The following is a 16,890-nucleotide window of genomic DNA, read 5'->3' as shown; positions in this document are numbered from 1 at the left end:
TCATCTGCGCTGGGGCGGATTTGCTATTATCATCTGCGCGGGGGAGGATCTGCCATTATCATCTGCGCGGGGGAGGATCTGCCATTATCATCTGCGCGGGGGAGGATCTGCCATTATCATCTGCGCAGGGGAGGATCTGCTATAATACATCTGCGTGGGGAGGATCTGCCATTATCATCTGCGCAGGGGAGGATCTGCTATTATCATCTGCGCGGGGGAGGATCTGCTATTATCATCTGCGCGGGGGAGGATCTGCTATTATCATCTGCGCGGGGGAGGATCTGCCATTATCATCTGCGCTGGGGAGGATCTGCTATTATCATCTGCGCGGGGGAGGATCTGCCATTATCATCTGCGCTGGGGAGGATCTGGTATTATCATCTGCGCGGGGGAGGATCTGCTATTATCATCTGCGCTGGGAAGGATCTGCTATTATCATCTGCGCTGGGGAGGATCTGCTATTATCATCTGCGCGGGGGGAGGATCTGCTATTATCATCTGCGCGGGCGAGGATCTGCTATTATCATCTGCGCGGGGGAGGATCTGCCATTATCATCTGCGCAGGGGAGGATCTGCTATTATCATCTGCGCGGGGGAGGATCTGCCATTATCATCTGCGCGGGGGAGGATCTGCCATTATCATCTGCGCGGGGGAGGATCTGCTATTATCTGCGTGGGGGAGGATCCGCCATTATCATCTGCGCGGGGGAGGATCCGCCATTATCATCTGCGCGGGGGAGGATCTGCTATTATCATCTGCGCTGGGAAGGATCTGCTATTATCATCTGCGTGGGGGAGGATCTGCTATTATCATCTGCGCGGGGGAGGATCTGCTATTATCATCTGCGCGGGGGAGGATCTGCTATTATCATCTGCGCTGGGAAGGATCTGTCATTATCATCTGCTCAGCGGAGGATCTGCCATTATCATCTGCGCGGGGGAGGATCTGCTATTATCATCTGCGCGGGGGAGGATCTGCTATTATCATCTGCGCTGGGGAGGATCTGCCATTATCATCTGCGCTGGGGAGGATCTGCTATTATCATCTGCGCGGGGGAGGATCTGCTATTATCATCTGCGCTGGGAAGGATCTGCTATTATCATCTGCGCTGGGGAGGATCTGCTATTATCATCTGCGCGGGGGAGGATCTGCCATTATCATCTGCGCAGGGGAGGATCTGCTATTATCATCTGCGCAGGGGAGGATCTGCCATTATCATCTGTGTGGGGGAGGATCTGCCATTATCATCTGCGCAGGGGAGGATCTGCTATTATCATCTGCGCGGGGGAGGATCTGCCATTATCATCTGCGCGGGGGAGGATCTGCCATTATCATCTGCGCGGGGGAGGATCTGCTATTATCTGCGTGGGGGAGGATCTGCTATTATCATCTGCGCGGGGGAGGATCTGCTATTATCATCTGCGCGGGGGAGGATCTGCTATTATCATCTGCGCTGGGAAGGATCTGCCATTATCATCTGCTCAGCGGAGGATCTGCCATTATCATCTGCGCGGGGGAGGATCTGCTATTATCATCTGCGCGGGGGAGGATCTGCTATTATCATCTGCGCTGGGGAGGATCTGCCATTATCATCTGCGCGGGGGAGGATCTGCCATTATCATCTGCGCTGGGGAGGATCTGCCATTATCATCTGCGCGAGGGAGGATCTGCCATTATCATCTGCGTGGGGGAGGATCTGCTATTATCATCTGCGCGGGGGAGGATCTGCTATTATCATCTGCGCGGGGGAGGATCTGCCATTATCATCTGCGCAGTTGAGGATCTGCTATTATCATCTGCGCAGGGGAGGATCTGCTATTATCATCTGCGCAGGGGAGGATCTGCCATTATCATCTGTGCGGGGGAGGATCTGCCATTATCATCTGCGCAGGGGAGGATCTGCTATTATCATCTGCGCGGGGGAGGATCTGCCATTATCATCTGCGCGGGGGAGGATCTGCCATTATCATCTGCGCGGGGGAGGATCTGCCATTATCATCTGCGCGGGGGAGGATCTGCTATTATCTGCGTGGGGGAGGATCTGCTATTATCATCTGCGCGGGTGAGGATCTGCTATTATCATCTGCGCGGGGGAGGATCTGCTATTATCATCTGCGCTGGGAAGGATCTGCCATTATCATCTGCTCAGCGGAGGATCTGGCATTATCATCTGCGCGGGGGAGGATCTGCTATTATCATCTGCGCGGGGGAGGATCTGCTATTATCATCTGCGCTGGGGAGGATCTGCCATTATCATCTGCGCGGGGGAGGATCTGCCATTATCATCTGCGCGGGGGAGGATCTGCTATTATCATCTGCGCTGGGGAGGATCTGCCATTATCATCTGCGCGGGGGAGGATCTGCCATTATCATCGGCGTGGGGGAGGATCTGCTATTATCATCTGCGCGGGGGAGGATCTGCTATTATCATCTGCGCGGGGGAGGATCTGCTATTATCATCTGTGCGGGGGAGGATCTGCTATTATCATCTGCGCGGGGGAGGATCTGCTATTATCATCTGCGCGGGGGAGGATTTGTCATTATCATCTGCGCGGGGGAGGATCTGCCATTATCATCTGCGCGGGGGAGGATCTGCTATTATCATCTGCGCGGGGGAGGATTTGTCATTATCATCTGCGCTGGGGAGGATCTGCTATTATCATCTGCGCGGGGGGAGGATCTGCTATTATCATCTGCGCGGGGGAGGATCCGCCATTATCATCTGCGCGGGGGAGGATCCGCCATTATCATCTGCGCGGGGGAGGATCCGCCATTATCATCTGCGCGGGGGAGGATCTGCTATTATCATCTGCGCTGGGAAGGATCTGCTATTATCATCTGCGTGGGGGAGGATCTGCTATTATCATCTGCGCGGGGGAGGATCTGCTATTATCATCTGCGCTGGGAAGGATCTGTCATTATCATCTGCTCAGCGGAGGATCTGCCATTATCATCTGCGCGGGGGAGGATCTGCTATTATCATCTGCGCGGGGGAGGATCTGCTATTATCATCTGCGCGGGGGAGGATCTGCTATTATCATCTGCGCTGGGGAGGATCTGCCATTATCATCTGCGCTGGGGAGGATCTGCTATTATCATCTGCGCGGGGGAGGATCTGCTATTATCATCTGCGCTGGGAAGGATCTGCTATTATCATCTGCGCTGGGGAGGATCTGCTATTATCATCTGCGCGGGGGAGGATCTGCCATTATCATCTGCGCAGGGGAGGATCTGCTATTATCATCTGCGCAGGGGAGGATCTGCCATTATCATCTGTGTGGGGGAGGATCTGCCATTATCATCTGCGCAGGGGAGGATCTGCTATTATCATCTGCGCGGGGGAGGATCTGCCATTATCATCTGCGCGGGGGAGGATCTGCCATTATCATCTGCGCGGGGGAGGATCTGCTATTATCTGCGTGGGGGAGGATCTGCTATTATCATCTGCGCGGGGGAGGATCTGCTATTATCATCTGCGCGGGGGAGGATCTGCTATTATCATCTGCGCTGGGAAGGATCTGCCATTATCATCTGCTCAGCGGAGGATCTGCCATTATCATCTGCGCGGGGGAGGATCTGCTATTATCATCTGCGCGGGGGAGGATCTGCTATTATCATCTGCGCTGGGGAGGATCTGCCATTATCATCTGCGCGGGGGAGGATCTGCCATTATCATCTGCGCGGGGGAGGATCTGCCATTATCATCTGCGCGGGGGAGGATCTGCTATTATCATCTGCGCTGGGGAGGATCTGCCATTATCATCTGCGCGGGGGAGGATCTGCCATTATCATCTGCGTGGGGGAGGATCTGCTATTATCATCTGCGCGGGGGAGGATCTGCTATTATCATCTGCGCGGGGGAGGATCTGCCATTATCATCTGCGCAGTTGAGGATCTGCTATTATCATCTGCGCAGGGGAGGATCTGCTATTATCATCTGCGCAGGGGAGGATCTGCCATTATCATCTGTGCGGGGGAGGATCTGCCATTATCATCTGCGCAGGGGAGGATCTGCTATTATCATCTGCGCGGGGGAGGATCTGCCATTATCATCTGCGCGGGGGAGGGTCTGCCATTATCATCTGCGCGGGGGAGGATCTGCCATTATCATCTGCGCGGGGGAGGATCTGCTATTATCTGCGTGGGGGAGGATCTGCTATTATCATCTGCGCGGGTGAGGATCTGCTATTATCATCTGCGCGGGGGAGGATCTGCTATTATCATCTGCGCTGGGAAGGATCTGCCATTATCATCTGCTCAGCGGAGGATCTGCCATTATCATCTGCGCGGGGGAGGATCTGCTATTATCATCTGCGCGGGGGAGGATCTGCTATTATCATCTGCGCTGGGGAGGATCTGCCATTATCATCTGCGCGGGGGAGGATCTGCCATTATCATCTGCGCGGGGGAGGATCTGCTATTATCATCTGCGCTGGGGAGGATCTGCCATTATCATCTGCGCGGGGGAGGATCTGCCATTATCATCGGCGTGGGGGAGGATCTGCTATTATCATCTGCGCGGGGGAGGATCTGCTATTATCATCTGCGCGGGGGAGGATCTGCTATTATCATCTGTGCGGGGGAGGATCTGCTATTATCATCTGCGCGGGGGAGGATCTGCTATTATCATCTGCGCGGGGGAGGATTTGTCATTATCATCTGCGCGGGGGAGGATCTGCCATTATCATCTGCGCGGGGGAGGATCTGCTATTATCATCTGCGCGGGGGAGGATTTGTCATTATCATCTGCGCTGGGGAGGATCTGCTATTATCATCTGCGCGGGGGGAGGATCTGCTATTATCATCTGCGCGGGGGAGGATCCGCCATTATCATCTGCGCGGGGGAGGATCCGCCATTATCATCTGCGCGGGGGAGGATCCGCCATTATCATCTGCGCGGGGGAGGATCTGCTATTATCATCTGCGCTGGGAAGGATCTGCTATTATCATCTGCGTGGGGGAGGATCTGCTATTATCATCTGCGCGGGGGAGGATCTGCTATTATCATCTGCGCTGGGAAGGATCTGTCATTATCATCTGCTCAGCGGAGGATCTGCCATTATCATCTGCGCGGGGGAGGATCTGCTATTATCATCTGCGCGGGGGAGGATCTGCTATTATCATCTGCGCTGGGGAGGATCTGCCATTATCATCTGCGCTGGGGAGGATCTGCTATTATCATCTGCGCGGGGGAGGATCTGCTATTATCATCTGCGCTGGGAAGGATCTGCTATTATCATCTGCGCGGGGGAGGATCCGCCATTATCATCTGCGCGGGGGAGGATCCGCCATTATCATCTGCGCGGGGGAGGATCTGCTATTATCATCTGCGCTGGGAAGGATCTGCTATTATCATCTGCGTGGGGGAGGATCTGCTATTATCATCTGCGCGGGGGAGGATCTGCTATTATCATCTGCGCTGGGAAGGATCTGTCATTATCATCTGCTCAGCGGAGGATCTGCCATTATCATCTGCGCGGGGGAGGATCTGCTATTATCATCTGCGCGGGGGAGGATCTGCTATTATCATCTGCGCTGGGGAGGATCTGCCATTATCATCTGCGCTGGGGAGGATCTGCTATTATCATCTGCGCGGGGGAGGATCTGCTATTATCATCTGCGCTGGGAAGGATCTGCTATTATCATCTGCGCTGGGGAGGATCTGCTATTATCATCTGCGCGGGGGAGGATCTGCCATTATCATCTGCGCAGGGTGGGATCTGCTATTATCATCTGCGCAGGGGAGGATCTGCTATTATCATCTGCGCAGGGGAGGATCTGCCATTATCATCTGTGCGGGGGAGGATCTGCCATTATCATCTGCGCGGGGGAGGATCTGCTATTATCATCTGCGCGGGGGAGGATCTGCCATTATCATCTGCGCGGGGGAGGATCTGCCATTATCATCTGCGCGGGGGAGGATCTGCTATTATCATCTGCGCGGGGGAGGATCTGCTATTATCATCTGCGCGGGGGAGGATCTGCTATTATCATCTGCGCTGGGAAGGATCTGCCATTATCATCTGCTCAGCGGAGGATCTGCCATTATCATCTGCGCGGGGGAGGATCTGCTATTATCATCTGCGCGGGGGAGGATCTGCTATTATCATCTGCGCTGGGGAGGATCTGCCATTATCATCTGCGCGGGGGAGGATCTGCCATTATCATCTGCGCGGGGGAGGATCTGCCATTATCATCTGCGCGGGGGAGGATCTGCTATTATCATCTGCGCTGGGGAGGATCTGCCATTATCATCTGCGCGGGGGAGGATCTGCTATTATCATCTGCGCGGGGGAGGATCTGCTATTATCATCTGCGCGGGGGAGGATCTGCTATTATCATCTGCGCGGGGGAGGATCTGCTATTATCATCTGCGCGGGGGAGGATCTGCTATTATCATCTGCGCGGGGGAGGATTTGTCATTATCATCTGCGCGGGTGAGGATCTGCCATTATCATCTGCGCGGGGGAGGATCTGCTATTATCATCTGCGCGGGGGAGGATTTGTCATTATCATCTGCGCTGGGGAGGATCTGCCATTATCATCTGCGCGGGGGAGGATCTGCTATTATCTGCGTGGGGGAGGATCTGCTATTATCATCTGCGCGGGTGAGGATCTGCTATTATCATCTGCGCGGGGGAGGATCTGCTATTATCATCTGCGCTGGGAAGGATCTGCCATTATCATCTGCTCAGCGGAGGATCTGCCATTATCATCTGCGCGGGGGAGGATCTGCTATTATCATCTGCGCGGGGGAGGATCTGCTATTATCATCTGCGCTGGGGAGGATCTGCCATTATCATCTGCGCGGGGGAGGATCTGCCATTATCATCTGCGCGGGGGAGGATCTGCTATTATCATCTGCGCTGGGGAGGATCTGCCATTATCATCTGCGCGGGGGAGGATCTGCCATTATCATCGGCGTGGGGGAGGATCTGCTATTATCATCTGCGCGGGGGAGGATCTGCTATTATCATCTGCGCGGGGGAGGATCTGCTATTATCATCTGTGCGGGGGAGGATCTGCTATTATCATCTGCGCGGGGGAGGATCTGCTATTATCATCTGCGCGGGGGAGGATTTGTCATTATCATCTGCGCGGGGGAGGATCTGCCATTATCATCTGCGCGGGGGAGGATCTGCTATTATCATCTGCGCGGGGGAGGATTTGTCATTATCATCTGCGCTGGGGAGGATCTGCTATTATCATCTGCGCGGGGGGAGGGATCTGCTATTATCATCTGCGCGGGGGAGGATCCGCCATTATCATCTGCGCGGGGGAGGATCCCCATTATCATCTGCGCGGGGGAGGATCCGCCATTATCATCTGCGCGGGGAGGATCTGCTATTATCATCTGCGCTGGGAAGGATCTGCTATTATCATCTGCGTGGGGGAGGATCTGCTATTATCATCTGCGCGGGGGAGGATCTGCTATTATCATCTGCGCGGGGGAGGATCTGCTATTATCATCTGCGCTGGAAGGATCTGTCATTATCATCTGCTCAGCGGAGGATCTGCCATTATCATCTGCGCGGGGGAGGATCTGCTATTATCATCTGCGCGGGGAGGATCTGCTATTATCATCTGCGCTGGGGAGGATCTGCCATTATCATCTGCGCTGGGGAGGATCTGCTATTATCATCTGCGCGGGGAGGATCTGCTATTATCATCTGCGCTGGGAAGGATCTGCTATTATCATCTGCGCTGGGGAGGATCTGCTATTATCATCTGCGCGGGGGAGGATCTGCCATTATCATCTGCGCAGGGGAGGATCTGCTATTATCATCTGCGCAGGGGAGGATCTGCTATTATCATCTGCGCAGGGGAGGATCTGCCATTATCATCTGTGCGGGGGAGGATCTGCCATTATCATCTGTGCGGGGGAGGATCTGCCATTATCATCTGCGCGGGGGAGGATCTGCTATTATCATCTGCGCGGGGGAGGATCTGCCATTATCATCTGCGCGGGGGAGGATCTGCCATTATCATCTGCGCGGGGGAGGATCTGCTATTATCATCTGCGCGGGGGAGGATCTGCTATTATCATCTGCGCGGGGGAGGATCTGCTATTATCATCTGCGCTGGGAAGGATCTGCCATTATCATCTGCTCAGCGGAGGATCTGCCATTATCATCTGCGCGGGGGAGGATCTGCTATTATCATCTGCGCGGGGGAGGATCTGCTATTATCATCTGCGCTGGGGAGGATCTGCCATTATCATCTGCGCGGGGGAGGATCTGCCATTATCATCTGCGCGGGGGAGGATCTGCCATTATCATCTGCGCGGGGGAGGATCTGCTATTATCATCTGCGCTGGGGAGGATCTGCCATTATCATCTGCGCGGGGGAGGATCTGCCATTATCATCTGCGTGGGGGAGGATCTGCTATTATCATCTGCGCGGGGGAGGATCTGCTATTATCATCTGCGCGGGGGAGGATCTGCTATTATCATCTGCGCGGGGGAGGATCTGCTATTATCATCTGCGCGGGGGAGGATCTGCTATTATCATCTGCGCGGGGGAGGATTTGTCATTATCATCTGCGCGGGTGAGGATCTGCCATTATCATCTGCGCGGGGGAGGATCTGCTATTATCATCTGCGCGGGGGAGGATTTGTCATTATCATCTGCGCTGGGGAGGATCTGCTATTATCATCTGCGCGGGGGGAGGATCTGCTATTATCATCTGCGCGGGGGAGGATCCGCCATTATCATCTGCGCAGGGGAGGATCTGCCATTATCATCTGCGCGGGGGAGGATCCGCCATTATCATCTGCGCGGGGGAGGATCTGCCATTATCATCTGCGCTGGGAAGGATCTGCTATTATCATCTGCGTGGGGGAGGATCTGCTATTATCATCTGCGCGGGGGAGGATCTGCTATTATCATCTGCGCGGGGGAGGATCTGCTATTATCATCTGCGCTGGGAAGGATCTGCCATTATCATCTGCTCAGCGGAGGATCTGCCATTATCATCTGCGCGGGGGAGGATCTGCTATTATCATCTGCGCGGGGGAGGATCTGCTATTATCATCTGCGCGGGGGAGGATCTGCTATTATCATCTGTGCGGGGGAGGATCTGCCATTATCATCTGCGCTTGGGAGGATCTGCCATTATCATCTGCGCGGGGGAGGATCTACCATTATCATCTGCGCGGGGGAGGATCTGCCATTATCATCTGCGTGGGGGAGGATCTGCTATTATCATCTGCGCGGGGAGGATCTGCTATTATCATCTGCGCGGGGGAGGATCTGCTATTATCATCTGCGCGGGGGAGGATCTGCTATTATCATCTGCGCGGGGGAGGATTTGTCATTATCATCTGCGCGGGGGAGGATCTGCCATTATCATCTGCGCGGGGGAGGATCTGCTATTATCATCTGCGCGGGGGAGGATTTGTCATTATCATCTGCGCTGGGGAGGATCTGCTATTATCATCTGCGCGGGGGGAGGATCTGCTATTATCATCTGCGCGGGGGAGGATCCGCCATTATCATCTGCGCAGGGGAGGATCTGCCATTATCATCTGCGCGGGGGAGGATCCGCCATTATCATCTGCGCGGGGGAGGATCTGCTATTATCATCTGCGCTGGGAAGGATCTGCTATTATCATCTGCGCGGGGGAGGATTTGTCATTATCATCTGCGCGGGGGAGGATCTGCCATTATCATCTGCGCGGGGGAGGATCTGCTATTATCATCTGCGCGGGGGAGGATTTGTAATTATCATCTGCGCTGGGGCGGATCTGCTATTATCATCTGCGCGGGGGAGGATCTGCCATTATCATCTGCGCGGGGGAGGATCTGCCATTATCATCTGCGCGGGGGAGGATCTGCCATTATCATCTGCGCTGGGAAGGATCTGCTATTATCATCTGCGCAGGGGAGGATCTGCCATTATCTGCGCAGGGGAGGATCTGCTATAATACATCTGCGTGGGGAGGATCTGCTATTATCATCTGCGCAGGGGAGGATCTGCTATTATCATCTGCGCGGGGGAGGATCTGCTATTATCATCTGCGCGGGGGAGGATCTGCCATTATCATCTGCGCTGGGGAGGATCTGCTATTATCATCTGCGCGGGGGAGGATCTGCCATTATCATCTGCGCTGGGGAGGATCTGCTATTATCATCTGCGCGGGGGAGGATCTGCCATTATCATCTGCGCGGGGGAGGATCTGCTATTATCTGCGTGGGGGAGGATCTGCTATTATCATCTGCGCGGGGGAGGATCTGCTATTATCATCTGCGCGGGGGAGGATCTGCTATTATCATCTGCGCTGGGGAGGATCTGCCATTATCATCTGCGCGGGGGAGGATCTGCCATTATCATCTGCGCGGGGGAGGATCTGCCATTATCATCTGCGCGGGGGAGGATCTGCTATTATCATCTGCGCTGGGGAGGATCTGCCATTATCATCTGCGCGGGGGAGGATCTGCCATTATCATCTGCGTGGGGGAGGATCTGCTATTATCATCTGCGCGGGTGAGGATCTGCTATTATCATCTGCGCGGGGGAGGATCTGCTATTATCATCTGCGCGGGGGAGGATCTGCTATTATCATCTGCGCGGGGGAGGATCTGCTATTATCATCTGCGCGGGGGAGGATTTGTCATTATCATCTGCGCGGGGGAGGATCTGCCATTATCATCTGCGCGGGGGAGGATCTGCTATTATCATCTGCGCGGGGGAGGATTTGTCATTATCATCTGCGCTGGGGAGGATCTGCTATTATCATCTGCGCGGGGGGAGGATCTGCTATTATCATCTGCGCGGGGGAAGATCCGCCATTATCATCTGCGCAGGGGAGGATCTGCCATTATCAGCTGCGCGGGGGAGGATCCGCCATTATCATCTGCGCGGGGGAGGATCTGCTATTATCATCTGCGCTGGGAAGGATCTGCTATTATCATCTGCGTGGGGGAGGATCTGCTATTATCATCTGCGCGGGGGAGGATCTGCTATTATCATCTGCGCAGGGGAGGATCTGCTATTATCATCTGCGCTGGGAAGGATCTGCCATTATCATCTGCTCAGCGGAGGATCTGCCATTATCATCTGCGCGGGGGAGGATCTGCTATTATCATCTGCGCGGGGGAGGATCTGCTATTATCATCTGCGCGGGGGAGGATCTGCTATTATCATCTACGAGGGGGAGGATCTGCTATTATCATCTGCGCGGGGGAGGATCTGCTATTATCATCTACGAGGGGGAGGATCTGCTATTATCATCTGCGCGGGGGAGGATCTGCCATTATCATCTGCGCGGGGGAGGATCTGCCATTATCATCTGCGCGGGGGAGGATCTGCCATTATCATCTGCGTGGGGGAGGATCTGCTATTATCATCTGCGCGGGGGAGGATCTGCTATTATCATCTGCGCGGGGGAGGATCTGCTATTATCATCTGGGCGGGGGAGGATTTGTCATTATCATCTGCGCGGGGGAGGATCTGCCATTATCATCTGCGCGGGGGAGGATCTGCTATTATCATCTGCACGGGGGAGGATTTGTCATTATCATCTGCGCTGGGGAGGATCTGCTATTATCATCTGCGCGGGGGGGATCTGCCATTATCATCTGCGCGGGGGAGGATCCGCCATTATCATCTGCGCGGGGGAGGATCTGCCATTATCATCTGCGCGGGGGAGGATCTGCCATTATCTGCGCAGGGGAGGATCTGCTATAATACATCTGCGTGGGGAGGATCTGCTATTATTATCTGCGCAGGGGAGGATCTGCTATTATCATCTGCGCGGGGGAGGATCTGCTATTATCATCTGCGCGGGGGAGGATCTGCCATTATCATCTACGCGGGGGAGGATCTGCTATTATCTGCGTGGGGGAGGATCTGCTATTATCATCTGCGCGGGGGGAGGATCTGCTATTATCATCTGCGCGGGGGAGGATCTGCTATTATCATCTGTGCGGGGGAGGATCTGCTATTATCATCTGCGCGGGGGAGGATCTGCTATTATCTGCGTGGGGGAGGATCTGCTATTATCATCTGCGCGGCGGAGGATCTGCTATTATGATCTGCGCGGGGGAGGATCTGCTATTATCATCTGCGCGGAGGAGGATCTGCTATTATCATCTGCGCGGAGGAGGATCTGCTATTATCATCTGCGTGGGGGAGGATCCACCATTATCATCTGCGCGGAGGAGGATCTGCTATTATCATCTGCGTGGGGGAGGATCTGCCATTATCATCTGCGCGGGGGAGGATCTGCTATTATCATCTGCGCGGGGGAGGATCTGCCTTTATCATCTGCGCGGGGGAGGATCTGCTATTATCATCTGTGCGGGGGAGGATCTGCTATTATCATCTGCGTGGGGGAGGATCTGCTATTATCATCTGCGCTGGGAAGGATCTGCTATTATGATCTGCTTGGGGAGGATCTGCCTTTATCATCTGCGCGGGGGAGGATCTGCTATTATCATCTGCGCTGGGAAGGATCTGCTATTATCATCTGTGCGGGGGAGGATCTGCTGTTATCATCTGCGTGGGGGAGGATCTGCTATTATCATCTGCGTGGGGGAGGATCTGCTATTATCATCTGCGCTGGGGAGGATCTGCTATTATCATCTGTGCGGGGGAGGATCTGCTATTATCTGCGCGGGGGGAGGATCTGCCATTATCATCTGCGCGGGGGAGGATCTGCCATTATCATCTGTGCGGGGGGAGGATCTGCTATTATCATCTGCGCTGGGAAGGATCTGCTGTTATCATCTGCGTGGTGGAGGATCTGCTATTATCATCTGCGCGTGGAGGATCTGCTATTATCTGTGCGGGGGAGGATCTGCTATTATCATCTGCGCGGGGGAGGATCTGCTATTATCTGCGCGGGGGAGGATCTGCCATAATCATCTGCGCGGGGGAGGATCTGCTATTATCATCTACGCGGGGGAGGATCTGCTATTATCATCTGTGCGGGGGAGGATCTGCTATTATCATCTGCGCGGGGGAGGATCTGCTATTATCATCTGCGCTGGGGAGGATCTGCTATTATCATCTGCGCGGGGGAGGATCTGCCATAATCATCTGCGCAGGGGAGGATCTGCTATTATCATCTACGCGGGGGAGGATCTGCTATTATCATCTACGCGGGGGAGGATCTGCCATTATCATCTGTGCGGGGGAGGATCTGCTATTATCATCTGCATGGGGAGGATCTGCCATTATCATCTGCGCGGGGAGGATCTGCTATTATCTCTGCGTGGGGAGGATCTGATATTATCATCTGCGCTGGGAAGGATCTGCTATTATCATCTGTGCGGGGGAGGATCTGCTATTATCATCTGTGCGGGAGAGGATCTGCTATTAGCATCTGCGCGGGGGAGGATCTGCTATTATCATCTGTGCGGGGGAGGATCTGCCATAATCATCTGCGCGGGGGAGGATCTGCTATTATCATCTACGCGGGGGAGGATCTGCTATTATCATCTGCGTGGGGGAGGACCTGCTATTATCATCTGCGCGGGGGAGGATCTGCTATTATCATCTGCGCGGGGGAGGATCTGCTATTATCATCTGCGCGGGGGAGGATCTGCTATTATCATCTGCGCGGGGGAGGATCTGCTATTATCATCTACGCGGGGGAGGATCTGCTATTATCATCTACGCGGGGGAGGATCTGCTATTATCATCTGCGCGGGGGAGGATCTGCTATTATCATCTACGCGGGGGAGGATCTGCTATTATCATCTACGCGGGGAAGGATCTGCTGTTATCATCTGCGTGGTGGAGGATCTGCTATTATCATCTGCGCGGGGAGGATCTGCTATTATCTGTGCGGGGGAGGATCTGCTATTATCATCTGCGCGGGGGAGGATCTGCCATAATCATCTGCGCGGGGGAGGATCTGCTATTATCATCTACGCGGGGGAGGATCTGCTATTATCATCTGCGCGGGGGAGGATCTGCCTTTATCATCTGCGCGGGGGAGGATCTGCTATTATCATCTGTGCGGGGGAGGATCTGCTATTATCATCTGCGTGGGGGAGGATCTGCTATTATCATCTGCGCTGGGAAGGATCTGCTATTATGATCTGCGTGGGGAGGATCTGCCTTTATCATCTGCGCGGGGGAGGATCTGCTATTATCATCTGCGCTGGGAAGGATCTGCTATTATCATCTGTGCGGGGGAGGATCTGCTGTTATCATCTGCGTGGGGGAGGATCTGCTATTATCATCTGCGTGGGGGAGGATCTGCTATTATCATCTGCGCTGGGGAGGATCTGCTATTATCATCTGTGCGGGGGAGGATCTGCTATTATCTGCGCGGGGGGAGGATCTGCCATTATCATCTGCGCGGGGGAGGATCTGCCATTATCATCTGTGCGGGGGGAGGATCTGCTATTATCATCTGCGCTGGGAAGGATCTGCTGTTATCATCTGCGTGGTGGAGGATCTGCTATTATCATCTGCGCGTGGAGGATCTGCTATTATCTGTGCGGGGGAGGATCTGCTATTATCATCTGCGCGGGGGAGGATCTGCTATTATCTGCGCGGGGGAGGATCTGCCATAATCATCTGCGCGGGGGAGGATCTGCTATTATCATCTACGCGGGGGAGGATCTGCTATTATCATCTGTGCGGGGGAGGATCTGCTATTATCATCTGCGCGGGGGAGGATCTGCTATTATCATCTGCGCTGGGGAGGATCTGCTATTATCATCTGCGCGGGGGAGGATCTGCCATAATCATCTGCGCAGGGGAGGATCTGCTATTATCATCTACGCGGGGGAGGATCTGCTATTATCATCTACGCGGGGGAGGATCTGCCATTATCATCTGTGCGGGGGAGGATCTGCTATTATCATCTGCATGGGGAGGATCTGCCATTATCATCTGCGCGGGGAGGATCTGCTATTATCTCTGCGTGGGGAGGATCTGATATTATCATCTGCGCTGGGAAGGATCTGCTATTATCATCTGTGCGGGGGAGGATCTGCTATTATCATCTGTGCGGGAGAGGATCTGCTATTAGCATCTGCGCGGGGGAGGATCTGCTATTATCATCTGTGCGGGGGAGGATCTGCCATAATCATCTGCGCGGGGGAGGATCTGCTATTATCATCTACGCGGGGGAGGATCTGCTATTATCATCTGCGTGGGGGAGGACCTGCTATTATCATCTGCGCGGGGGAGGATCTGCTATTATCATCTGCGTGGGGGAGGATCTGCTATTATCATCTGCGCGGGGGAGGATCTGCTATTATCATCTGCGCGGGGGAGGATCTGCTATTATCATCTACGCGGGGGAGGATCTGCTATTATCATCTACGCGGGGGAGGATCTGCTATTATCATCTGCGCGTGGGAGGATCTGCTATTATCATCTACGCGGGGGAGGATCTGCTATTATCATCTACGCGGGGAAGGATCTGCTGTTATCATCTGCGTGGTGGAGGATCTGCTATTATCATCTGCGCGGGGAGGATCTGCTATTATCTGTGCGGGGGAGGATCTGCTATTATCATCTGCGCGGGGGAGGATCTGCCATAATCATCTGCGCGGGGGAGGATCTGCTATTATCATCTACGCGGGGGAGGATCTGCTATTATCATCTACGCGGGGGAGGATCTGCTATTATCATCTACGCGGGGGAGGATCTGCCATTATCATCTGCGTGGGGAGGATCTGCCATTATCATCTGTGCGGGGGAGGATCTGCTATTATCATCTGCATGGGGAGGATCTGCCATTATCATCTGCGCGGGGAGGATCTGCTATTATCTCTGCGTGGGGAGGATCTGATATTATCATCTGCGCTGGGAAGGATCTGCTATTATCATCTGTGCGGGGGAGGATCTGCTATTATCATCTGCGCTGGGGAGGATCTGCCATTATCATCTGTGCGGGGGAGGATCTGCTGTTATCATCTGCACAGGGGAGGATCTGCTATTATCATCTGTGCGGGGGAGGATCTGCTGTTATCATCTGTGCGGGGGAGGATCTGCTATTAGCATCTGTGCGGGGGAGGATCTGCTATTATCATCTGTGCGGGGGAGGATCTGCCATAATCATCTGCGCGGGGGAGCATCTGCTATTATCATCTACGCGGGGGAGGATCTGCTATTATCATCTGCGCGGGGGAGGACCTGCTATTATCATCTGCGCGGGGGAGGATCTGCTATTATCATCTGCGCGGGGGAGGATCTGCTATTATCATCTGCGCGGGGGAGGATCTGCTATTATCATCTACGCGGGGGAGGATCTGCTATTATCATCTACGCGGGGGAGGATCTGCCATTATCATCTGCGTGGGGAGGATCTGCCATTATCATCTGTGCGGGGGAGAATCTGCTATTATCATCTGCGTGGGGAGGATCTGCCATTATCATCTGCGCGGGGAGGATCTGCTGTTATCTCTGCGCGGGGGAGGATCTGCTATTATCATCTGCGCGGGGGAGGATCTGCTATTATCATCTACGCGGGGGAGGATCTGATATTATCATCTGCGCGGGGGAGGATCTGCCATTATCATCTGCGCGGGGGAGGATCTGCCATTATCATCTGCGCGGGGGAGGATCTGCCATTATCATCTGCGGGGGGAGGATCTGCTATTATCATCTGCGCGGGGGAGGATCTGATATTATCATCTGCGTGGGGGAGGATCTGCTATTATCATCTGCGCTGGGGAGGATCTGCCATTATCATCTGTGCGGGGGAGGATCTGCCATTATCATCTGTGCGGGGGAGGATCTGCTGTTATCATCTGCACAGGGGAGGATCTGCTATTATCATCTGTGCGGGGGAGGATCTGCTGTTATCATCTGTGCGGGGGAGGATCTGCTATTAGCATCTGCGCGGGGGAGGATCTGCTATTATCATCTGCGCGGGGGAGGATCTGCCATAATCATCTGCGTGGGGGAGGATCTGCTATTA

General features: G+C 54.3%; 1 protein-coding gene across 1 annotated transcript in view; it reads right to left on the bottom strand.

Moving 5' to 3' along the window:
- Positions 1 to 16,890, bottom strand: part of LOC142684354 (SCO-spondin-like) — a gene marked incomplete at its 5' end in the record, with an annotated part of 350,250 nt that overhangs the window by 56,876 nt on the left and 276,484 nt on the right. The window contains 1 exon segment of the mRNA XM_075847515.1: positions 16,104 to 16,106. Coding sequence (XP_075703630.1) covers positions 16,104 to 16,106 — 3 coding nt within the window.

The sequence above is a fragment of the Rhinoderma darwinii genome (assembly GCF_050947455.1).
Source record: "Rhinoderma darwinii isolate aRhiDar2 chromosome 5 unlocalized genomic scaffold, aRhiDar2.hap1 SUPER_5_unloc_1, whole genome shotgun sequence".
Taxonomy (NCBI): domain Eukaryota; kingdom Metazoa; phylum Chordata; class Amphibia; order Anura; family Rhinodermatidae; genus Rhinoderma; species Rhinoderma darwinii.
This window is presented reverse-complemented; position numbering and strand designations above follow the sequence as displayed.